The sequence below is a fragment of the Martes martes genome (genome assembly GCF_963455335.1).
Source record: "Martes martes genome assembly, chromosome: 17".
NCBI lineage: Eukaryota > Metazoa > Chordata > Mammalia > Carnivora > Mustelidae > Martes > Martes martes.
In genome coordinates, this window is record NC_137905.1 from 46,996,647 (window position 1) to 47,020,626 (window position 23,980).

At 56.6% G+C, this 23,980-nt stretch overlaps 2 protein-coding genes across 3 annotated transcripts; one reads left to right on the top strand and one right to left on the bottom strand.

Moving 5' to 3' along the window:
• Window positions 1–1,267: 1,267 nt before the first annotated feature.
• ZNF526 (zinc finger protein 526) lies at window positions 1,268–6,074 on the bottom strand. Its single transcript, XM_080829527.1, has 3 exons — window positions 5,977–6,074; window positions 4,044–4,143; window positions 1,268–3,952 (listed from the first exon to the last, which is right to left on the bottom strand). Exon 3 carries the CDS (start codon window positions 3,933–3,935, stop codon window positions 1,887–1,889), a length of 2,049 nt encoding a protein of 682 aa, XP_080685653.1. The 5' UTR covers window positions 3,936–3,952; window positions 4,044–4,143; window positions 5,977–6,074; the 3' UTR covers window positions 1,268–1,886.
• A 1,689-nt stretch (window positions 6,075–7,763) lies between these two features.
• DEDD2 (death effector domain containing 2) lies at window positions 7,764–23,724 on the top strand. Of its 2 annotated transcripts, none has more exons than XM_080829603.1 (5): window positions 7,764–7,880; window positions 8,497–8,862; window positions 10,784–10,906; window positions 14,048–14,188; window positions 22,519–23,724. In XM_080829603.1, the coding sequence occupies exons 2-5, from the start codon at window positions 8,535–8,537 to the stop codon at window positions 22,908–22,910; spliced, it is 984 nt and encodes a 327-aa protein (XP_080685729.1). In that variant the 5' UTR covers window positions 7,764–7,880; window positions 8,497–8,534; the 3' UTR covers window positions 22,911–23,724. The 2 variants fall into 2 exon arrangements, with proteins under 2 accessions (XP_080685729.1, XP_080685730.1); XM_080829604.1 differs by having other exon boundaries at window positions 7,814–7,914.
• The last annotated feature ends 256 nt before the right edge of the window (window positions 23,725–23,980 follow it).

Consider the following 23,980-nt stretch of genomic DNA (forward strand, 5'->3'; position numbering starts at 1 on the left):
CCAAGAGGTCAGGGACTGTTGCTGTGGTATCTGGACTCCAGTCTGCTTAGGCCAGCCCCAGGGGCATCTGTGATACTGCCCAGAACAATCCCTGCCCATCCCTGCTCAACACCCTCTGGGTATCACCTTGTCTGTAAGATGAATATGTAGAGCAAGCAAGACCAGAGGGGAGCAGGGCTGGTCCCCTACCCCGCTGCTGCTCATGTCTGTTCAGCCGCAAGGTCACTGAGGGGGTCCCTTCCCCTCCTCCCACTCCTCTGGTCCCGTCCTTTCCCTTTTAGACCAACTTCCACCTCCCCCTTGCCCCACCCTGATGCCAGGGAGCCAGGAACCCCACTTTTGACTGCCCCCCAACCCTACTGGGGCATGCCTTCCTGGCCTTCCCAGGTCTGGGCCTGCCTCCCTCCCAGACAACCTTCAGCCACAGCCCCCCACTGCCTGAACGCCTCGGTCTGCAGAGGCTGGCGGGAACCTGCCAAAGGGACCTGCTTTAACTCCTCTACTTCCATTTAAAGAAAGGACTGCCACCTTAGGGAACCTTTGAAAAGGCAGGGGATCCCTTCCCGCTCCTAAGACCTTTGATCTTTCGAGGCCCCAACAAACCACCTGCTCTGTGACACTGGCTCACTACACCTCCAGGTGTAGCAAATCCTCCTCTGAGTACTGCCCTGCACCCCCCGCCCGCCCCCTACCTGTCTCAGGTCAAACTCCCTCAACGGTACTGGTTACAGAGATGGGCTGAACAGTCCCCCCGGATTCAAATCTCCGAGATACTGCTGCCTCATGTGAGACCTTGGGCGAGTCTCTGCCCGTTTTCTCGTACAACAGGGCTAGCGCGGAGATCACCTCACGGGCCCTCCGGGTCCTAATCCGCATACAGGGCTAGCTGCAGGGCCTGCCACGGCTAGGCAGTCACGTTTGCTGTCACTGTAGCTGTGAATAACTGGGCAGTCTCCAAGTATACCAAGAACTCACCCTCTTTGCAGTGCTGTCTGCCTGCTAACATTCTCTTCCTCTTTTGTTAGCAGATTCCTAATTTTTCCTCAATTTTTCCTCCTCTTGGCGGGGGTGGGCCTTTCCTGCTCTGGGATCCCACCTTCCCTGCACATTCCCATCACAGCCCTGAGGATCCCGGAGCTGAGATCTGCCTGCTCCCCAGGGGCAGGGCAGAGGCCTGACTCCTCTCCCACCTGACTCGCCCAGCACGCCCAGCACGTGCGAGGGAGGCCTGAGGACTCCCAGGCTAAATGAATCAATGAGACACACTCAAGAGAGCAAGGCCGTCTGTACTTGGGTGTTCCTCCTACCCCACTGTGCACCTCCTGGGGTAGAGCCTGGCTCCAAGTCATTGCTGGGGCTCCGGCATCACCCGGCCCGTAGCAGAGTACCTGGGTACCTATAGATTTCCTGCCACACTGTCAAAAGTGAGCTTAAGGAAGCCCAAAGAAGCCAAGTACCTTTCTCCACCAGGCAGAGCCAAGACCTGGGAGCCCGGGGTCCAGGGGAGGGGAGGGCTTGGGGACAGGCGAGAGCCTGAAGAGGTATACGACAGTGCCCAACACCGAAGTGGCTCATACTCAGGGCTCAGGAAAGGTAACCTGACGTTGCTGGGCACCAGGGCGAGGGAAGCAGAGCACAGAGCCCTGGCGAGCCCCGTGATGGGTTGCGGGTGGGGTGCCCTGAGCCGGATCACATCAGGCCTCAGAACTTCAGTTTCCCCATAGGCAGAGAAAAGTGGCAAGAGACACCTGGGTAGGGCTTTTGTGAGGAGTCAGTGGCTAAGAGGCCAGGGTGGATGCTGGCACCCTTGTAGGGTGGGGGTGTCCCCGTGCTCCCCAGACAGGCCCACAACTGCCACGGCAACCCAGCTTTTCCCCTGTGGCTCCTCAGCTGCGGCCCACAAAGGCCGTGTCCAGCTGCAAGAGCCCGCTGGCCTCCCCGGCCCCCAGTGCGGCCTGGCACAGCTGCAGTGTGTCCTCAAGCGCCAGCGGCTGGGATGTCTCGATGATGGCGATGGTCTCCCCGAGCTCGGTGCACATGATAGTCTGCTGAGGCTCAGGGGGTGGGGGCGGGGCGGGCGGCGGGGCGGGCGGCGGCGGCAGAGGGGTACCAGGCCGGGCGCGGGCGTGGACCCGCTGGTGCAGCCTCAGGCCGGCCAGGGCATGGAACCAGCGGCCGCAGGTGCCGCAGTAGTAGGGGCTCTTGTTGTACAGGCCGGTGATGGGCAGGCGGGGTGCTCGGGCGAAGGCCACAGGCCGCAGGTGCAGCCGCCGGTGCTGCTGCAGGTTGGAGCTCTGCGTGAAGCGCTTGCCGCAGTCCAGGCACTGGTAGGGCCGCACGCCTGTGTGGGTCAGCTGGTGGCGGCTTAGGTTGGCCAGGGAGGCGAAGGTCTTGCCGCAGGAATGGCACTGGAAGGGCCTCTCGCCTGTGTGTGTCCGCAGATGGTTGCGCACGTGGACCAGCTTCTTGAAGCCCTTGCCGCAGACACCGCAGCGGTGCCGCCGCTCGGGTGGCCCGTGCACAGCGCGCCGGTGCCGGGAGAGCCGGGAGGCCGAGGCGAAGGACTTGGAGCACTGTGGGCATGGCAGCTGGGCAGGCGGCGCGGGTGGCGGGGGCGGCGGCGCGGGCTCGGCGGGTGTGGGGGAGGCTGCTGCTGTGGCTGCCGCCGATGGGGGCGCCCCGCTCTTGCCCGCATGCGTGCGGCGGTGGTAGAGGAACTTGGTCATGTTGCTGAACGTCTTGCCACAGCGGCAGCGATGCAAGGGGTTGGCGGTGTGGGCCCGCCGGTGCGCCACCAGCGTGAGCTCTGTGCCGAAGCCGCGGCCGCAGTCCACACAGAGGTAGCGTGCTTCGCCGCGGTGCAGCCGCAGGTGCTGCTCCAGGGAGGCGGCTTTCTTGAAGACCTTGGAGCAGGTGGTACACTCGTGCGTGCCCCCGACGTGGGCCCGCCCATGAGCCAGCAGCCGGTTGGCTGAGCTGAAGCTGCGCTGGCACTGGCCGCAGTGGAAGGGCTGGGCCCCTGGTGCTGGGCCGCGGGAGGCCCGCCGATGTCGCCGGCGCACCTCAGCAGAGGCCCAGCGTTGGGGACAATCCCCACAGCCCTGGGCCTGGCCAGCTGGGGACCTGTCACCTCCCACAGCATCATCACTGACCTCTGCCACCACCTCCTCTTCCTCCTCGGTGTCTTCCTCGTCGTCTTCCTCGTCATCTTCCTCCTCCTCTAGCCCATTACGCTCTTCCTTCTCTAGAGAGTCAAAGTGGGTGCCCTGATGCTCCAAGAACTCCTCGGGAGTGGCACAGAGGGTAGAGCACTCGGGACACTCGTAGGGCTCCATCTTAACTTCGGGTGGAGCTGGGGGTGGAGGGGGTGGTGTTGGAGGGGACAGCGGGGGCGGCACTGGCGGCTCGCTAGCCGCAGCAGAAAGGTGCTGGGCCTTGCGATGGGCCACCCACAGCTCAGGCGAGGGGAAGAGCTCTTGGCAGTCCCCACACTGGTATTGGATCTGGCTTGCAGACTCCCGGAGGTGGGCGTCCTGGTGGGCCAGGAGCTCGCCGGGGGACAGGATGAGCTGGCTGCATTCCCCACACTGGAAAGGCCCATCCTCAGTCCCTGCCATGAGCTCCGGATCCAGGCCAGGATCCTGGGTGGCCAAGGCCTCGTCTTCAGCGATGGTGGGCACGTGCTGCTCCTGGTGCGAGAGGACTTCCTCTAGCGTGTTGTAGAGACTGCCACACTCAGAGCACATGAACTGGTGATGCTGGAAGAAAAGGGATGAGGCCAGGGCCTCCCCTGGTGTCATCTCGGTCACCTCTGCTGACATCTCCGACATCTCCGTCATCTCCCCGAACATCGGTGTTGACATCTCCACTGCCCCTGGAGACATCTGTGCAGGCAGCTCAGCAACCTCAGCCACCTCGGCCGCCACCTCCGCCATGCTGGGGAGGACAGTGCCTGGAGAAAGATGGCAGAGCTGGTGAGATGTCAGGAACCGAGGAGGATGGGGGCGTGGCTCGGGAGCTTCCCGGCTCATCCCCTCACTCACCAGCCTTTATCACTCAGCAAGCCTGGATCCAGTGCTGGTGCCTTAGTTTTCAATGAACATGAGACTCAGAAGTGCACACGGGTCCCATGGTGCCAGACACCTGTAAGACAGCGACAGGTCCCCTTCAGTCTGGCCTCTGATGCTATCGTCTCTCCTTTCCCGGAGGGCCACTTGCACCCTTTCTAAGAACACATGTCTCATTATGCCTCTTGACCTTTGCCTGGTTGGTTTCCTCATTGGGCACCCCCTTTCCTACTACTGTAAGGACACACACAGATTCAGCAAAGAGCTCAAGAGCACAGGCTTCTGGACCAGATTGCCCTTGGCTTGAATCTGAGTTCCAGCTCTTACTTCCTCTCTCTGATGCTATTTTGTCACCAGGGATGACCAGGAAGGCCCTGGTACCTGAGAAAGTTCAGACAGAACCATGACTCATAGTTCTCCAGAAATGTTCCTGAACCCGAAGTCTTCCCTGTTGCTATTTCTTCTGCCAAGGAAATTCTCTCCTTTTCTGGTCTAGCAAAACCCTACCCAGCATTTCCTTTGTGAAGCCTTTTCTGACAATATCTCCACATCCTCAGAGGGATGTCCACTCCTGCCTCCTTGGAGTTCCTATGGTAATCTGTGCCACCTCTATCAAAGCCAACGTCACCCGCCTGGGATACAGTCTGTGCTCCTCTCCAGACTGAGCATGTAGGCACAGCAGGGCTGATGTCACCAAAAAAACCATGGACCTGGGATGGGCATTTTAACTTCTGAACTTCGCTCTACATGACCCCCCATCTCCCTTTCTACGTGTGTGGGGTCAACACAACTCTGAGCAGGGGCTCAGAGGCACTTCAGCAATGACAGCACTCCTCACAGCTGAGTTTCTGAATCCAACCTCCACTGTTCTCCATCTGTTGTTTAACTCATCTGTTAGTGCCAGAGAGCAGGCGAAGTTCCTCATATTAAGCTCCCAGAGAGTAGGGAAGTTAGTTTCTTCATCACTGATGTATTTCCAGCACCGGGAACAATGATTAGCCCACAACAGGTACTCAGTAGATATTCTGTGAATGAATGATACTCGCTCCAGGAAGTGAGGCCATGAGAGTCTAACTCTCCCTGTGCCCATCCCACTTCTCGCAACAGACCAACGTTCCGGATGGACGGTGTACTCCCACAGTAACACAGCCCAGCACATGACCCTGTTTTTCAGCAGATGCCCAATAAGTGCTCCTCGAATAAATGATTCACTAAAAGCCCAGGAGTTACTTTTCCTTAACTACCTATTCCAACTCCCTCACCAATATTTGAGTTGCCAGGGTCCTGCACACAACAGCCACCCAATAAAGGATCTTCCTGGAAGGAGTCAGCCCGGAGCCCTAGAGTTCAGTTTTTCCTTGTTTACAGCCACACTTCAAACAGAACTCCCATGGGGCGAGGCCCAAGGCCTGGTGTAAGGCTTACGCAAAGTAGACACCCAGTAAATGTCCCTCTGGAAGGAGGCCCGAGCAATCTAAAATTTGGACATTTAGTCTACATTCCTCCTTTCTCAATTGCAGGGCGATGTAGTATTGGTGGGGAGGAGATAGGGGCTTTTTACACAGTAGATCAATAAGTCCTTCCAGGAAAGAACCCACCAGGAGCCTGGAAGTTCAACTTTTCCGCTACACGTCCCTGTTCATCGACCAGACTTATCAGCTCCGCTGCAGGAGAGCACCCTGCAAGGGGTGGGGGCGTCGGGCTCCAGGGTAGGGTCCTGCACGCCGCACGAGCGGACTCAATGCTCTAGGGCACATAGGAAGGAGCGCTCTCCTTCCACTCCACGCCGCTCCCGCCCTAGCGCAGGCCCCAAGGCTCTTCGTCCCCCCCCGGTGTCCCCTTCGTTCTCCCTCCGCCCTCTCCGTACGCCCAGCGCTCCCGTCCCCCGCCCGCCCCGCGGCGCCCTCACCAGTCTCTCCAGCCTCCTGCAGCCCCCGCCGCTCTTGACACAGACCCTCTCTGGTCCAGGCGTGCGGGACCCCTCACTATCCACACCTCCCATTGGGCGGTGCCCTTACCCGTGGCAGCCAATTAGAGGCGGCAGCGAAGGGCACGCGCCCTTGCGCCTGCGTGTTGACGTTCAGGCGGGGCTCGGCGAGTTTCTCCACGCACTCAACTGTGCCCTGTGGGCGGGGTTGGGGGCTGGGGGGGGGGGGCTCAGAAAAGCGCCTGCGCAGTTCTCTTGGGCTATTCTGCCAAAAATCAGAGTTTAAGTGGTGAGAAGTGGGCATCATTGGAAAGCGAGGGCCTATGGAGTGAACTGGATCTCGGGAGACCTTGAGAGAGGTGTTATTTCGTAGCTAAAGAGGCTAGGCATCCCTGAGAGCATAGATTTGACGCCAGACACACTTGGGGTAACTCTCTCAGGGCCTCACTTTTACTCCTGTGTAAAATGGGCTTGACTCACATCCACCTCAAAGGCTGTTGAGGGGATTGAATGAAATCAAACACGTGAAAGCACTCAGCGCAGGGCCCGATACACCGTGGACGCTCACTATAACCCATCTAACATGGACGGAGTCCTTCCCAGTTTGTAAAACCGCTTTCCCCTCCCTCCCACTCTTCAGTTAATTTAACGATATTCACTTAACCGTCCCCTACTGTGTGTCTGGCCCAGGACTAGGCCTCAATAGGTGACGATTGCCATTAGGGAGAGGGACTCTTCCAAGGTCACTGCTGCGGCCTAAGCAGAGCCAGTGCTGAGCCAGTGCCAAGCAGGACCTAGGTCCCCTCCCTTTCAGGGGGAGATAATTCCAGGGGTGGGAACCACTCCGGGGAGGGGGCTTGTTTCAAGGTACGTGTGAGTCACCTAAGTGTATATGGGGGGTGGGGGTGGCTATGGTGCCCAAGGCCTCGCCTCAGGGTAGCTGCTCAGACATGCAGCCTGGACTCCAGTTCTCTTGATAGGGATCTACCCTCGCCAAAGTGCAACTTGTAGGTGCAGGTTAGAGACGGGGTATTAGGAAGCCCCTAACCTTGGAAGGCAGAGATTGGAAAGGTTTGTTGCGGGTAGGCGGACAAGACGGGGGGTGAACTTGAGACAGGAAGAGGGTGTCTGACTGTAATAGGGGACCAGTCCGTGATAGATGCCATCAAGAAGTGAACAGTCAGGATGGAGGGGACTATTGCAATCGGGAGGAAGGTATTGGTTCCTAACATGAGATGGAGGAGTTTCCTGGTCTTGATCAGGGGAATAACATCGGAGATGGGGGCTTCTGTTGGATGAAAGGAGATTCCAGTTGGGGTCATGAGATGGCACAGTTGTGACGTAGGTTCCTGGTTGCCATTAGGAGTAAGGGGCAGTCTGATGGAGCGGCCAAGTCCAGATCATAAGGGGCCCGGGAGATATTTGAAACCAGGACGGTCGCTATTGTGGTCCTTTGCCATGGGCAGCTGGGAGCAGTGGTAATGTGGGCGTCTAGATCGTGTTTAAGGTGGGGCTGTAGTCCATGAGATGAGTAGTTCCAACAGGGCTTGACGTGGGGCAACAAGGACCCAGCGGCGTAAGTCACCGGCGGACAGGAGCAACCCTGCAACCAAGCATCAGATCCAATTCAAACGCGGAAATCACTCTCGCTTTGCGCAGGCGCGGCACTGGCGGGCAAGACGCTACGGTTGGAGGCGGGCCCTGAGGGGTGGGGCTTGGAAGCTTCACTCTGCGCTTGCGCCTAAGGGGCGTGGCGGTCGCACCTGCGCGAGTTGGGGAAGGAGGAGGGGCGAGGTGACGCAGGCGTAATAATAGAGAAGGTGCCAGAAAGATCCAAAACAAGTGGCTGCGGCCGTCGCCCGGGAGTCGTCAGACGCCGGAGTCCGGTGAGGATCCAGAGAGGCCTGAGGGCGCCTGGTGGTGGGTAGACGGAACCTCTTGGGTGTTGGGGGGAGAGCTGTACCGCCCTAACAGGGTGAGGGGGTCGGGATCGGACAGCTCCACCTGTGTGGGGCGATGGGCTGCTTTGGTCGGTTCCACTTGTGGGGGGCAGAGGGTTACTTTCGGACGCTACCATTGGGGTGGAGCCGCGGCGCTGATCGGACAATACCACTGGACGGAGCCAAGGGGCACGTCCGGACAGTGCTGCCCAGAGTCAAAGGGCAGTTGGCAGGGTTCCCCGGGATGGGGCCCCACGCTTGTTCGGACCCAATCCACTTGGTCGGGTCCGGAGGCTGGTTCGGGGCATACCACCTGGGGAGGGGCGTTCGGGCTGGGCAGGCCCGACTGGTGGGAGGAGGAGCGGGGTCTAGCGTCTCGACCTGTTACTAGGGGACCTCGGGCGATACCATTCCTTTCTGGGGGAAGGGGAGCGGCAGAGAAGACTGGGGTGCGAAGGTGGCCCTGCCCGGCAGGACGGGGCGGGAGAGACGCGCCGGCGGGGGCGGGGTCCAGGTCTCTGCGTCGCTGACCATTGTCCCCTCCCCGCTGTGTGGGTTCTAGGCCCTGGTTCAGAGCTTGTGCTGCCCCCTCCCCCGGGTATGGCGCTGTCCGGGTTGACCCCGGCTCCGAGCTGGGAGGAGGATGAATGCCTGGACTACTACGGGATGCTGTCGCTTCACCGTATGTTCGAGGTGGTGGGCGGACAGCTGACCGAGTGCGAGCTGGAGCTGCTGGCCTTCCTGCTCGACGAGGCTCCCGGTGCGGCTGGCGGTCTGGCCCGCGCCCGAAGCGGCCTGGAGCTGCTGCTGGAGCTGGAGCGCCGCGGGCAGTGCGACGAGAGCAATCTTCGGCTGTTGGGGCAACTCCTGCGCGTGCTGGCTCGCCATGACCTGCTGCCGCACCTGGCGCGCAAGAGGCGCCGGCCAGGTATGGTTGAATGGGAGGGTGACAGACTTCCGGTGGGGACGAGGCCTTGCCCTGGCTGGGCCTCCAGGGTGGCCTGACACGAACAGCGCCATATCGCCTACGTCCCAGCTCGCTCCTCCCCTTTGCTCAGAGTATCAATGAGGAACACAGCAGGGAGGAGGCATGGGTTTGGGAGAGGTGAGCTTGTGGAATTTGGCCACAGCAATGACGTTTGTGGCCACTGTTTATGGAGGGCTTATTTCTTGCTAAGCGCAGTGGTAAGCCCTTCCTGTGAACTGTTGCCTTATATCCTCCCAGTAATCCCATGAGGAAGTCCTGTTAGTGTCCCCATCTTACAGGGAAAAGAACAGGGTTAAGAGAAGTTAAGCAGCTTGCCCACATGTAAGAACTGAATCCTGTGTGCTGAGCACAGGAAGTACGAGGTGTTGGGGCTGACAAAGTGTTTGTTCCATGAAGCTTATGTTTGGTGGGGGGAAGCAGCCATTAAGGCAGATAGCTTATTTTTAGATATGGTTATAGAAAAGCAAAGTTAAAAGAATGCAGAGAATAGGGAGTGTTTCATAGTGAAAGGAGTCCCCTCCTGCTCCCCAGATTGGGTAACCAGTTAAAACCTTTTTGAGAAAGGGATGTTTATTTATTATTATTTTTTAAAAGATTTTTTTTAAATTTATTTGACACAGAGATCACAAGTAGGCAGAGAGGTGGGGTGGGGGTCGGGGGGTGGGGATGGGTGGAGCAGGCTCCCTGCTCAGCAGGGCTTGATCCCAGGACCCTGAGACCATGACCTGGGCTGAAGGCAGACACCAAACAACTGAGCCACCCAGGAGCCCCCCAAAAAGAATTTATTTATTTGACAGAGAGTGAGAGAAGGAGAGAGAGCACAAGCAGGGGGAGCAGCAGAGGGAGAGGGGGAAGCAGGCTCCCTGCTCAGCAGGGACTCGATCCCAAGACCCTGAGATCATGACCTGAGCCGAAGGTGGAGGCTTAACCCACTGAGCCACCCAGGTGCCCTAGAGAAAGCGATGTTTAGACGGCGGCTCTACTCCTGCTGTGCGGAGATCTAAGAGGAGAAAATGCCAGGCAGAGGGAAAGAGAAGTTTTCAAGCCCTGAGTCAGTACTGAGTTTGGTACCATCAGAGACCAGTGTGGCAGGAGCTGGGGGTACTGACAGAGCAAGAGCAGAGAGGGAGGGAGGAAGGCACTTCACACAGGGGCTTACAGGTGACACAGGTAGAAAGTGTGGGAGTCAGGATTCAGACCTGGCTGGCTCGGTTTTTAGATGATGCCCTGTATCCTGTGAGGGAAGTACTCCTGGAGGAGCAGTTCTGAGAAGGTGAGGAACCCAAGGGTTTAAGGGTCAGGAGTCCTGTTTGTGCATAGGCCTGGAGCTGTTGAGGCCTCAGCTGGGTCATTAGAGGTGAGGTGGTGAGTCGCGGAGGGGGATCGAGAACTTCCCTTGGTCAGAGGAAGCTCACGGGAATTGGGTAACCAGGAGAAGGGCTCCACTAGAGAAGAACTGACCATGTTTTTGGAAAAAAAAATACGTGGAGGTTAGGCTGTGGAGGAGAGGATTTGGAGAGCTTGCTTACTCCTTGGGGCCTCAAGGAGTGTTGGGGGCAGTTCGAGGTGGGGGGGGGCGACATTGCAGGGATCCTGACCATGACTCGGCTTATGGAATCCAGCCTTGGCCATTGGAGCTGCTGTAGACATGGGTTGGACGCCCCCAGGAGGTCCTGAGCCCCTTCTGTAGGCGTATAGTGACCACTGGGCAGGAAGCGTTTGGGAGGGAGCTGCTGTCTGGGCTCTGAGCTCTGGGGAGCTCAGCACCTAGTGGGGCAGGAGTCCATCTCCAGGTGGGAATTGGAGGCTGGGCTGGGGAGGGGCTGGAGGCCCTGAATCCTTTGCTTTTCTTTTTGTGAAGTGTCTCCGGAACGCTACAACTATGGCACCTCCAGCTCTTCTTCCAAAAGGACCGAAGGCAGCCGCCGTCGCCGTCGCCAGTCAAGTGGTACTTCAGACGCCCAGCAGGGTCAGTGGGAGACAGGTGAGCCTCGCGGGGTGGGCATGATGGCAGTGTGCCTTTCTCCTCCTGAACCCTGATGAACCTCTCCATCCCAGCCCGTCAAGGAAGGGACCCAAGGGGGCATTCTGTGTCCACGTTGCATTGTGTGTGGTGTTTATCCTACAAAAGCATGTGTCCGGAAGCAGTGTATGGAATTGTTTGTGGTAGTTTTATAGGGCATCTGAATGACATCACGTGGTGGGCAGTCTTCACATGGCTGGCTTTGCTGGACACATGTCTGAGATTTATTCACGTCAAGGATCTTTAATTCGTTTCTTTTAATTGCCCTGCCAATTCATTTAGGGCGTCTCCTCTTCCCTAGTTCTTAAATTATTCAAACATAATTTGAAACATACAGAGAAGCTGAAAAATGAGTACAGTGAGCTTGTTCCTATTTTCTGTCTCCATTCAGTAATTTTAACATTTTGCCACTTTTGCCTTACGTGTGTGTGTGTGTGTGTGTGTGTGTGTGTAAGGTGGATTTGTGGTTGAATGCTTTAGAATGAGTTACAGCCATCAGGATACTTTATCCCTGAAACAGCAGGCATTTTCTGACAATGAGGAATTTCTCCTAGGTCATTTCCAGACCATTATTATGTCTAAGAAAATAAATACTGATTTTCCAATATTCTAATGTTTTATTTTCATGTCTCCCCCAGGATGGTCTCTACTCTCAGGACCCACTCATAGTTGAGTTTCTATGTGTGTGTGTGTTTTAAGAATTTATTTATTTATTAGAGAAAGAGCACAAGCAGGGGAGGCAGCAGGCAAAGGAAGAGGGAGAAGCAGGCTCCCCGCTGAGCAGGGATTCCCGATGCCAGGCTCCATCCCAGGACCCTGGGGTTATAAACTGAGCCAAAGGCAGAAGCCTACCCCAGTGAGCTGCCCAGACGCCCCTGCATTAATTTATTATGTCTCCTTTATCTCTTACTTGACTCTGTCTGCTTGTTTTGTAGAATGTCACAATTGTTTGGATCATTTCCTCGTGGGGTGCTGGAGCTGGTATAGCTCCCGTGAAATGGAGAGCCCCCGCACCCTCACCCCAGGAGACAAGCATGGCAGCAGCCACTGGGCGTTGTTTCTGGTTCATGACTTGAAACTCGAAAACCCTGTAAATGTGTGGCCAGAATAGTAGAGAGTGGTTTTCAGGACTGAGAATCGAGTGAAGTGTAAAGTAAGGTGCAGTAAAAAGTGGGTCAGGAGGCTCGATGAGATTCAGGTTACATGTTTTGGCAGGAATGTTCCTTGGTTGATGCTGTGGACTTTACGTTGGAACACATCAGGAGGCTGGTGGTCTGGTTTTCTTGCTGTGAGTAGGCAGGTTTGAGCACTTGGTTAGGATGGTGTCTGCCATATTTGTCCTTTGTAAAGGGACATTTCCCCTTTGACTGCTTAGTCTGTGGGGGGACACCTTGGCACATCCTGATACCAGCCGCATCCCTGGTGGGTTTAGCAGGCATCGATGATCTCTACTCAAACCAGTGCTGACACTGGTGTTCACAAAATGGTGGTTTTCTTACTCTTTTCCAATGGTCTGTTAGCTGGCACTCATTTGAGCTTTTCCTTATTTCTTTCTTTTTTTGGGAGGAGGGGGAGCAGCGCTATGGATTCCTGTATAATTATTTATTTACTGTGTTCGAATCCATTAGTCATTCTTCCTGAGGTTCGAATTGACTAGCTCCTACTGTCTTTTTGATGGGGCTCCATCATTCTTTGGGCTTCCTGCTCTGGGGCACTGCAAGATGTTTGGACTCACCTGTCTTTTTCCTTCCGTAGCCCTGGAATCAGCTGTTTCCAGAAGCCTCATTTCTTCTAGAGGCACTGGCATTTAGAGACCTAGACCTGGGTGCTGAGTGTGTGTATTGTTTCTAGGCTCTTTTAGTGAACAGAGCTAGAAATTGCTTTAAAAAAATTCATATTAATATTTTGGGGCACCTGGGTGGCTCAGTCGGTTTAGTGTCCAACTCTTGATTTCGGCTCAGGTCATGATCTCAGTGTGTCCCATCTTTCTCATTTCATGATCTCAGATCAAGCCCCGTGTCCATCTCTGTGCTGGGCGGGGTGCCTGCTTGGGATGCTGTCTCTCCCTCTCCCCTTCTTGGCTCTTGCCTGCATACACGCTCTATCCCCACCCCCAAACAAAAATAATTTGTCTTACAGTTTTCGAAATTAACATTATAAATATTTGTTTCTTGTACACTGAAAATTCTGGTTATTAATAGCTTTGAGATAACAAATCTATTTGGTTTGTTTTATGACAATCGTAGCTTTGAAAGTACGTCGGTGCCGCTGCTGACTGCCTCTCCTGAATGAAGCAGACTGGTTATTTGTGGTTCTTCCTGCCCTAGGAGTGTGTCCTACCGAGAGTTTACAGTCCGAACGTTCTTCCAAGTTACTTGAAATAATTCTTTTCCAGTTCGTGTTATCAGTTACATATGCAGCTAGATTTGTTGCTGTTAATTTTATGGTTGGTGTTTTTGTCTCTCTAATTTTTTGGGTATGTAAAACACTTTAATGACTCAAAAGTCAAAACTAATAGAACGTGAGAAGGATGTTCTCAGGAGGATTGTTTCCACTGGCCCCCAACCCCTAGTGAGTAGGTAACTAATTTCATTCATATCTCTTTTGCCTTTACAGTGTTTTGTCTTGGAAAAATAGCAAGTTTGTATGTTTATTTTCTCTTTCTTTTTAAGGCAAGATGTAGCAAATTGTAGACACTTGTTTTGTACCTCGGATTTACTTTACTGAGGAGTCAACCCCCTGGTAATTAACCTAGTGTACTGCTTGCCAGATGTTTACGTTGTGTTCACATTGAGACAGTTAGGAACAATGCCGCATTGGTCTGTCTGTTGTCATGCCTGTTTCCTGGCGAGGCTGTGCAGGGCTTTCTTCAGGGTCAGACCTGGAAGTGGGGCTGCTGGATGGTGGGGTGCTCTCTTCTGGGTGAAGCTAGGTTCTACTCCCTGCTTGTCTTACGGACCCGGCCACTGAGGCCCAGGAAGCAGAGGGGCTCACCCAAGGTCTCACAGCACAGAGACCAGCCTTGAGCCCTTGTGCAGGCCCTTGCCACCGTCCTCTGCCTGTTGTCCTGGTCCTCAGTGTGCCCCATCTCTCTCTCCTCAGGCTCCCCACCGACCAAGCGGCAGCGGCGGAGTCGGGGCCGGCCCAGTGGTGGTGCTAGGCGGCGGCGGAGAGGGACTGCCGCCGCCCCCCAGCAGCCGCAGGAGCCAGCCAGACCTGCCTCAGAAGGCAAAGTGACCTGTGGTAGGTGTCTGTGGGCCTTGGTGAGTGCATGGCCGGTGCTTGTGGCCAGCTGCTGAGCCCGAGGGTGGCAGAGGCGGGCGTCTGTGCAGTGTGTGGCCCACCCAGTGGGGAGGCGGCGGCTTCCGTTTGTCCTTTTCCTCTTTTTTTTTTTTTTTTTTTTTTTTTTTTTTTTTGTCCTTTTCCTCTTGCATGTCTCCGTCCTGCCCGTTGTGGAAGGCTTATGTGTGTGACCTCCTCCAGGGAGCTTTTCCTCACGACCTCTTACTCTCAATTTTGTTTTTTTTCAGTAACCGTTTTTATAGGTTTACTTAGTCTGCAGTAGAACAGTGTGCGGGTGAGAAATGAGGATCCTGGAGCAGGCTGCTAGGGTCACTTAGCCTTGGCGTTTAGCGAGGTTGTCTGACCTTGGGCAGGTGACCGAACCTTTCTGTGTAAAATGAGGCTGATAGGGTGCTCCCCAACTGGGCTTGTTGAGAGAGAAGATGAATTAACCCAGTAAAATGTTCCCCCAGTGCCTGGTCGGGGGCCCACCCCATGTGCTATGTACCGGTTTGTGTGTCTTGCTGTCACTGTGCAGTGTGCTTGGGACAGGAATAGCAGTGAGGGCCCTGCGGTTGGGGAGGCGACCTTCTCGTAGGGTGACAGATCAGTGAAACTGCAGCTGGCTTTAGATAGTGCCGTGAGCAGAGGGTGGGGAGTGGGTGGAGGAGCCTGGCAGGAGCCAAGCCACTGGGCCTGGCAGACCTTGGAGTAGACGGGAGTGTGGGTTTTATTCCATACAGCAAGTGTTATAGTGGATTTTCAGCAGGGAGCGAGGTGATCTGATACCTGCTTTCGATGGAACTCTGACTCCATCTGGAAAATCAGTTAGTGAATGATGACGTATAAAGTGCTTAGAAGCGTGCCAGGTACAGGTAGGTATAGCATGTGCTGTGACAGGTACTTGTTGAAGTAAATTAAACAAAAAGGAAGCAGGGAACGGAGGGAAGAGGCTGGACAGCCGAAGCGGGAGAGGTGGAAGGTCTGGCCCAGAGACGTTCTGTTGGGGAGGGGAGGGCGCTAATAGGGCTGCCTGGGCCAGCACGTGTGTTAGGCTAGGTGCCTGGTGGGCTCTGCCTTAGAGATTCGTGCTTGGGCCTTGCCTTTGAGAACTGTGGCCCTGAGGGGCGTGGGTGGGTGCGGGCTCATCAGCCCACACGTCTCTGCTTCCCTCTCTTCCGAGTGTCCCATCCACTCCCCCATGAGGCTGCGGAAACCTGTGCTGGGTGCTGCCAGGAGGAACAGACCAGTAGAGCCAGCTGGTGTCCTCTGACAACCCTCAGCTGGACAGTGTCCTCCGACAACCCTCTGCTGGATGGGGTGGCTGCCTGGGGTGACTCTCTCCCACGGCAGACGGTCCGGAGCAGAAATACTGGGCTGGCTGGGCAGCAGGGGGCCTGCTGAGCCAAGGCTGGGGAGGGTCTTGTTGCCCCAGAGGCTTCAGGTCTCTTCCGGTGGGCTGGGCTATGGCGGGGAGGTTGTTACCCAGGGTGTGGCTGGGTCTTGCTGGGAGGACTGTGAGCAGGTCTGACTGCTGACTCACTGGGCAGGGTGGGGCTGGAGGGAGGCCCTCCCCTGTAGGCTGCTTATGGTTCCCTCTGGAATCCGGGATGCTTCACCTTTAATGAGGCCCAAGACCAGGGGTGGAAAGAGGCTCCTTCAGACTAGAGTGACCTGACTTCCTTGCCCCTGTGTGTGTGTGACAGCTGTGGGGCTTAACCCCTAGTCAACTGCCCTCCTGAGAGGGGTAGAACTGGACCAAACTCCGGGTTTCTTAAGGGGAAGGGTGTCTGGAGTAGCCCGGGTTTGGACACAGGGGCTCTGAGTTTCCACATCCCTTTCAGGGCCGTCCGCTGGGCACTGTGCTGGGCGCGCTATTCACTCGGCCCTGAGTTTTCAAGACAGCCCTGAGGTAGGGGTGACAGCCCTTGTCTGCAGAGTGGCAGGCTCCGTTGGTGCTCATACTCCTCGCGTATTCTTTTATTTTTTTTATTTTTTATTTTTTTAAAGATTTTATTTATTTATTGACAGAGAGAGAGAGAGATCACAAGTAGGCAGAGAGACAGGCAGAGAGAGGGGGAAGCAGGCTCCCCGCTGAGCAGAGAGCCTGATGCGGGACTTGATCCCAGAACCCTGAGATCATGACCTGAGCCGAAGGCAGAGGCTTAACCCACTGAGCCACCCAGGCGCCCCACCTTGCATATTCTCAGAGCGCTCACTCTGCGCTGGGCACAGCAGGGGAGCGGCGCTTGTCCTCCCATCGGGTGTTTCGGGTATTTCGGTGGGAGGAGAAAGCCACCAGATACTTCAGATGGCGGCTGAGAAGAGAAGGCAGGGCAGCGGGGTAGGGAGTGATGGAAAATATCATTTTAGATGTATTTTCAAGGTAGGGTGGTCTCAGAAGCCCCCTTGGAAGAGACAGAGCGAGTGTGTGGATGCCTGGGGAAGAGTGTTCTGGATCTGGGGACAGCAGGTGCCAAGGTCCAAGTAGGACTGAGCCTGTGGTGGTGAAGGGCTGGTGAGGAAGCTGGGCAGGCTGGAGCCCGGGGAACAAGGGGGCTGCTGGGAGGTGAGCGCAGGAGAGGTGGGGGGCCCGTCCTGCAGGGCCCAGGGCCGGGGCCGGGGCTTTCACTGCCTTATGTGACAGAAAGCAGCCAGAGGATTTGAATGACAGGAGGAGCTTTGCTCCTTTCCCTGTTTTCTGTGGAGAAGGTACAGAGGCAGGCACACCAGTGTGATGACCCCTTCCCCCTTTCACTGCCCTCAGCCCTTGTTGGCTTGTGGGCAGTCCTCTTGCACCATCCGCGGTGTTTTGGAGTCGTTTTCAGGAGTCTTGTAATTTCATCTGTGGATTTTTCACTGTGTACCTCTAAAAGATCAGAATTCTTGAAAAATTACTGCTCTGAAATTGTCAAGTTTCTTACTGTCAGATGTCCAGTCAGTCCTCTGATGTCCAGTTGTCTCAGAAGTGCTGGTTCTGTCTTTTTAAATTTAATTTATTTGAAAGAGAGTGCGAGCATGTGCATGTGGGGTGTGGGGGGCAGAGGAACACGCAGACCCTCCACTGAGCAGGGAGCCCGATGTGGGGCTCAGTCCCAGGACCCTGGGATCATGATCTGAGCGGAAGTCTGGTGCTCAACCGACTGAGCCGCCCAGGCGCCCTGATGCTGGCTCTTGGAAGTCTCTCCTGATCGCGGAGATTCCCTTGCCACGTCCGTTCTCTCTCCCCCATCCCCTGAGCTCTGTGTTTGTTGAAGGTAGTTGTCCTGTTTCCTGAAGACTGGATTTTGCCAACTGCATCCTGCAGTGGAGTAGATTGATACGGTCCCCTGTTGTCTGTGTTGCCTGGAAATCGGTGGTTGGCCTGGGGAGACTTGATCAGACTCTGGTGCGATGTTTTATTCTCAAGCTCACTTCCCAGGTGGTGCTGTGGCCTTCCATCAGGAAGCGGGGAGTGAGTGGCTGCTTACCTTTCTCTGACGTTGGCGGCAGCGTCTCCTCGTTGCTTTGATCTGCTAGTTCCCGAAAACCTTACATTTAATATGACACTGTGTCCCTGGGGAAGACTAAAGCAAGGATGGGCACCAGTATTGTCCAGAGGAGGAGGGGTGCTGGCCCTGGAGTGGCAGCGGAGGGGTAGGGGTCTTTCCATCTGCGCACTCTGGCTGCCCTTCTCCCCCTTGTGCCTGTCCCTGTCCTTTCCTGACCAGCCCCTGGGCATCCCTGCCCATTTCCCTCCACATCTTACTCTGCGCTCGAGTAGAGAGGGATGAGGTGTGGGGTTGGGGGACAGGAGGATGCTGGGGCCCACCTGAGTGCAGGAGCAAGAGCAGCTTTCCTCAGTAGGAAGGTAGCACCACCCCCTCTGCCCTGGGGACAGGGAGCCTTGCTGCACAGCTGCCCAAGGGGAGAGGGACCATTGCTAAATGTTTGGCGTTCTTGGCCGGAGGAAGCAATTCAGCCAGCTCCGAGCCCAGGTCACACAGGGGCCAGACACTCTTCGCACCTTGCTCCTCGCGGACACACTGGGCCAGCCTGTCCACCTCTCTCCGTGTCTGCTGCATCTGTCCTGGCCCTTTGGCCTTCCCCAGCCCCTGCCCTGGCTCTGTTCCTGCCACCTTGCTGCCTCTGCAGTGCGGCCCAAGTCGTCTCGGTGTGAGCTCACGTCCTTCCTGAGGCCCTCGGAGGGCTCGTTGTGTACCAGGCACTGGCCTCTGCTCTGTGCTCGCAGCCAGCCGTGTAATCCTCAGAGCGACCCCATGAGAGCCAGTGCGGGGGTGAGGCTTTACCAAGGAGGCCCCTGAGCTGCTGAGGGGTGTGTTCGTCTCGCGAGGCCCTGGACTCCCTGCCCCACCGGGTTGGGTCCTGTCCCTCCAGTCATCCCCTGGTGCCCTTCTCCTCCGCGTGGTCCATCCACCCTGGCCCCCAGCCTCTGAATGCCTAGTTCATTTTCTGCTTCTGGACTTCGATGGGGGGCCGTTCTCTCTCCTGGGAATGCTGCTCTTCCTTATCCTGGTTTTTCTCTCTCGACCTACTTGTTCTTCACATTTTACTTCCAGTGTCATTTCCTAGAGAGGTTCTGTCTGATCGTTGCAATCTAAATTACACCTCGTTCTCTCTCATTTTCTCTTGTGGCCCTTGGGATGTCTTTTCATGATAGGTTCCTGTGTATCATTGTGCGAGAGGCCGCAACAGGACAGGGTAGTTCAGAGCTCGCGCTGCGGGGCCAGGCACCCCAGTTGGAATTCCAGTTCTGCCATTTCCTGCCTCTGTGCCCTTGGGCAGGTGACTCATTCTCTGTGCCTCAGTTTCCCTATCTGCAGAAAGGAGATAATAGTACTGCTTTAGAAGGTTACAGGGAGGGTCAAAGGGTCAATAAGTGACGTGTGTGCCAGTCTGGAGTAAATCCTCTGTGCGTGTCACCTGTTGTTCTTTGGTCATTTGGGCGAGGACTAAAGGAGAGATGGCGCTTGGTGCCCCTGATCCCTGGCCAGGGGTGGTAAAGCAGGTCTCCTTTGCTTTCATGGAGTCTCCTTGGCCTCTTTCTCTGAGTGCCACACTGTTGTGTTCCAGACCTGATGTTGGCCTCTGGTCTGGGGAGGGATTTCATTTGTCAGTGGGGATAAGGAAAATGCTGTGAGGATTCAGCGCCAGAGATCGGGAAAGCCCTTGGGGAGGGCCTGGCCCATGGGAGGTGTTCCCTAACTGGGGTTCTGTATCTTGCCGGCCCACTGGTGGTGGGGCGTGCATGTCACCCCACATTCCTGGGGCTTTGTAAATCGATTCATGGGATGAAAGAACGGATGGGACACACATTAGTCCATCCTGGTTTTGCTTTCCTTCCACCCCCCCATGTTGGGGGCAGGATCTGAACAGTTTGTGCCACAGGTTGAGTACGGAGCTATGCTGAGGAGAAGGGCGATGTGGGAGGGCTTCACTGGCTTGGGATGTGTGGTCCTGTGAGCTGGGCCTTGGTGGGTGAGTGGGTCTGTTATGCGCAGAGGAGGTGGACCAGTGATCGTGCGAGTGAGTAAGGCTTGTTCTGGGGGCCCTGGCCTTGTGACTGGAGGTGGGGCAAGAGAGAACGCAGCTGGGACTGAAGGAGAAGGTGAGGGGGGAGGTTGACTCGGGCCCAAGCGAGAGAGGGCCAGGCCTCGGCAGGGGCCGTGGGGTAGAGAGGTGGGTGTCGAAATCACAGTTCCTGTTTTGGGGGGCCTCCTATGTCGTAGGACCTGGGGCAACTGCTTCATGAGTTGCTTTTTTGAATCCTCGTGACCGCACCATGCAGCAGGGACCTCTTGTTTGTCTGTTTATGTTTTTCAGATGGGGAAACTGAGGCTCAGAGAGGTGAGGTCACATGCCCAAGGCCCCACAGCTAGAGAGTGGCAGAGCCGGGACTCGCCTCAAGGTCTGTCGGACTCCGCCACCTGGCTTTGTGCCTCTGCCACTGAGCTGCCCCGTGTGGCCTTGGACAGGTGCTGCTTCTCCCAGTCCCCTGCTCCCCGGCCCACACCAACTGAGGGTGTGGTCAGGCACTCGTGGGGGTCTAGGCTGTAGGCCTGGAGGTCTCATGTGGTTCTTAAGATGGAGGGAGTTGGGCCTGAGTGCCGTGGGAAGTCCTAGGCGCCAAGGCCAGGTGGGGTTCCCTGGGCTTTGAGCGGAGAGGGTGAGGTTCCCTCACAGAAAGAGGAAGGGTTGGGGTGGGAGGAGGAAATGGGTAGTACTGAGAAGTCATCTGGGGGAGCAGGGACCTGCCTTCCACCTTGTGCCCCACTGCTGACACCATGTGTGGAAGGCGAAGGGAGTTGTGCACATGGCAGTTCCCCTTCCAGAGCTTCAGTTTCCTCATCCGTCAGATGGGTGGCATGTGGCCCGTACCCCGTGGGGCCGGTCCGGCGGAAGGCTGAGGGTGAAGCGTTTGGCACATCAGAGCTGTCGGCGGCGCCGTTCTTGGAGCACCCCTTGGGCACTGTTGGCAGTGCTAGTCACTTCTTTTCCATCCACTGTTTTCTTTCTAGTCCTTTCAGCGGTCTTTCAGAGTTGGAATTCCCGGGTTCATCAAGTCTGGGGTTCATCTGAGTCTGGGCTCAGAGAGGTGCTGACTTGTGCCAGGTCACACAGCGGCATCTAAAGGCTCTGGGTTGGACTCATCTTCATTGACCGGAAGCTGCCCTCTGGGGCATGAGCGGCCCAGTGACCTCTGTGGAGCACTGCCACGCCCTGGCTGCGTGACCTTGGGCAAATCCCTTCTCTTCTCTTTGCCTCCGTTTGCCTACCTGTAAATTGGGGTGATTATAGAGCCTGTCTCATGGGGCGTTCGTGGATTAAATGAGTTCATGTGTGGGTGGTGCCTGTTGTCATTTCCAGCTCATACCTGACTCTCACGGCCGGGGTTGTGTGGAGAGGAAGTTCTGTTAGTAGCCTGAGTTACAAGTGGGGCTTTATTAATTTTTTAAAGTATTTTTATTTATTCATTTATTTGACAGGCAGAGATCACAAGTAGGCAGAGAGGCAGAGAGGGGGTGGGAAGCAGGCTCCCCGCTGAGCAGAGAGCCTGATGTGGGGCTCCATCCCGGGACCCTGAGATCATGACCTGAGCCGAAGGCAGAGGCTTAACCCACTGAGCCACCCAGACGCCCCACAAGTGGGGCTTTAGTAATCCCACAGGGAGGTGATCCGCCGGAGGTCACATTTATAGGGACAGTCTAGGAAGTCTTGGGTGCTGCGCAGAGCTGCCCCCTCATTTGGGCAGATGGGGGCAGGGTCGTGAAGAACAGAAACTCAGCTCAGACTGGCCTGAGCAAAAAGGGAATGGATCGTAGCAGAGAATCATGCTCTCTCCTCCTGCTGGCCAAGTGCCTCCGGCAGCTCCGGGCTTAGGGCCCACCATCTTAGCAGCCTCTGAGGGAAGAGGGCACCTGCTACCAGCAGAGCCGTTGCCATCCCAGCCTTGAGACCCCTGGGTGGCGCTATCCTGTTGGGTGTGGTGGCCCCACAGGAGTCTCACTGAGTGCAGGACAGGGCAAGGCCCGTTACTGCAAGGCAGGTCTTTCAGCCCGCGCTTTGGTTCTTTCACAAGTATATATCGAGTGTCTGCTGGGTGCCGCAGGACTACACCCGTGAATAAAACAGACAGTCCCTTCCTTCCAGGGGGCTCACAGGGGGCTCAGCCAGGGGGAGACAAGTGAAAAACCTGACAGCATAAGGGAAACCTCCGAGGTTAGGTGGTAAGTGCCTTGGGAAGAAAGGGGGCAGGGTCTAAGGGGACTGGGAGGGTAGGGGGCTGGGGTCCCTGGTGGTGGTGAAGTTTTAAATGGGGAGGTTAGGGGAGGCGTCATTGGGAAGGTGGCGTTTGAAGGAATTGAGGGAGCAAGTGATACTGGGCCGGCCAGAGCATCCCCAGCGGGAGGAGAGGCAGGGCTGGGTAGAACCTGCCTAGTGGGTGGGGGTGCAGCAGGGTGCTGCGGCTGGAGTGGGGCACGTGCGGAGAGCGGATGGCGCCGGGTCAGGAGGTAACAGAGGCCAGGCTGCAGGAGAGAAGCCATGGGAGGGTGTCTCCATACTTGGGTGTGGTTACCAGAAGGGGGAAGGATGTGGGCAGGGGCTGTGCAACCCATGGGGCAGTGGGAGGAGCCTGTGGGAGGAGGCTGGGGCAGGAGGAAGGGGTTGTGGGCCCCTGGTCCCACTGTGGGGTGTGTGTGTTTGTCTGTGTGTGTGTGTGTCTGTGTGTGTGTGTGTCTGTGTGTGTGTGGTGTTGGCCCCTCCCTGACCAGTCCCTCCTTCTCCCGCAGACATCCGGCTCCGGGTGCGAGCAGAGTACTGTGAGCACGGGCCAGCCTTGGAGCAGGGCGTGGCTTCCCGGCGGCCACAGGCACTGGCCCGGCAGCTGGACGTGTTTGGGCAGGCCACTGCCGTGCTGCGCTCCCGGGACCTGGGCTCCGTGGTGTGTGACATCAAGTTCTCTGAGCTCTCCTATCTGGACGCCTTCTGGGGTGACTACCTGAGTGGCGCCCTGCTGCAGGCCCTTCGGGGCGTGTTCCTGACTGAGGCCCTTCGCGAGGCCGTAGGCCGGGAGGCTGTCCGCCTGCTGGTCAGTGTGGACGAGGCCGACTATGAGGCTGGCCGGCGCCGCTTGCTGCTGATGGAGGAGGAGGGAGGACGGCGCCCGACTGAGGCCTCCTGATCCTGGACATGGCAGGACTGAACCCACCTCCTAGCCTCCGGGCCACTTTCTTCCCTGGAGGACATCCATCTCTGCCCCTAGAGGACTGTCAACTCCAGCAGCCCCGAGGACTGGGACAGATGGCCTGGCCCCTTGACAGACTCTCCCACAGGATGTGGGCTCTGAGGCCTAAACCACTTCCACCTGAGTTTCCTTCCCAGCCTCCTCCCAACCCTACCCTCTGGTGTGTTCCCTCAGCTTCAGGAGGCCAGGGACTCAGGCATGCAGATCAGAACGGGCGGGAGGCATAGCTACACATTCACCAAAGGCCCCCTGCACACCATGTCCCTGACCGTGGACTGTGTGCGCACATATGCACACTGTTCCCTCTGGAATCTTCCCTGGGCTCCTGCCCTGGCCTGCTCCACACATGTCTTTGGCCTAAGGGCTTCTCTCTCAGGATCTCTGATTTTACTGTCCCCAAGCCTGGACCTCAGCCGCACTGGGCACTGGGGCTAGGGTGCACACGGGGCCTGCTCCCCTTGCCCACACATCTCTCTAGCCAGCTGGGGCTCTGCCCGACTTCCAGACACAGACCTGGCTCTCCACATTCTCCTGCTCCCCACAGTTGGACGCAGACTTGAACAAGGACCCGCACCCGGAGTGTCACACGTGCATTGCAGTAGCATCAGACCAAGTGTGTCGTTGCCGGTGGGGCCAGGGTCAGAAACCAACTTCCTTCTCCAAAAGGGAAGGCAAAGGCTTGGGGCTGATGGGAAAGGCCTTTTACAAATGGCGCCAATAAAACTGCCCTGGATTGGGGCTTAGGGTGGGCATCAAGGCTCCCTAGGACTCTTTCTTTATGGGCTGGAGGAAGGAGCTAATGAGGACTTGGGCCCAGTTCCAGCCCTGGGGCTCCTGGCCCAGTATCTGGCTAGAGGAAGGGCAAGATGCTGGAGCGTCATCAGCTGCTGCTACCCCAGGCCTGTCCTCCTCTCTGGGCCTCAGTTTCCTCATCTGTCAAAGGAATTAACTGGTTTGGGAGTCATAACCTGTCCCAACCCCATTGGCACATGCTTTGCTCTTGTTAG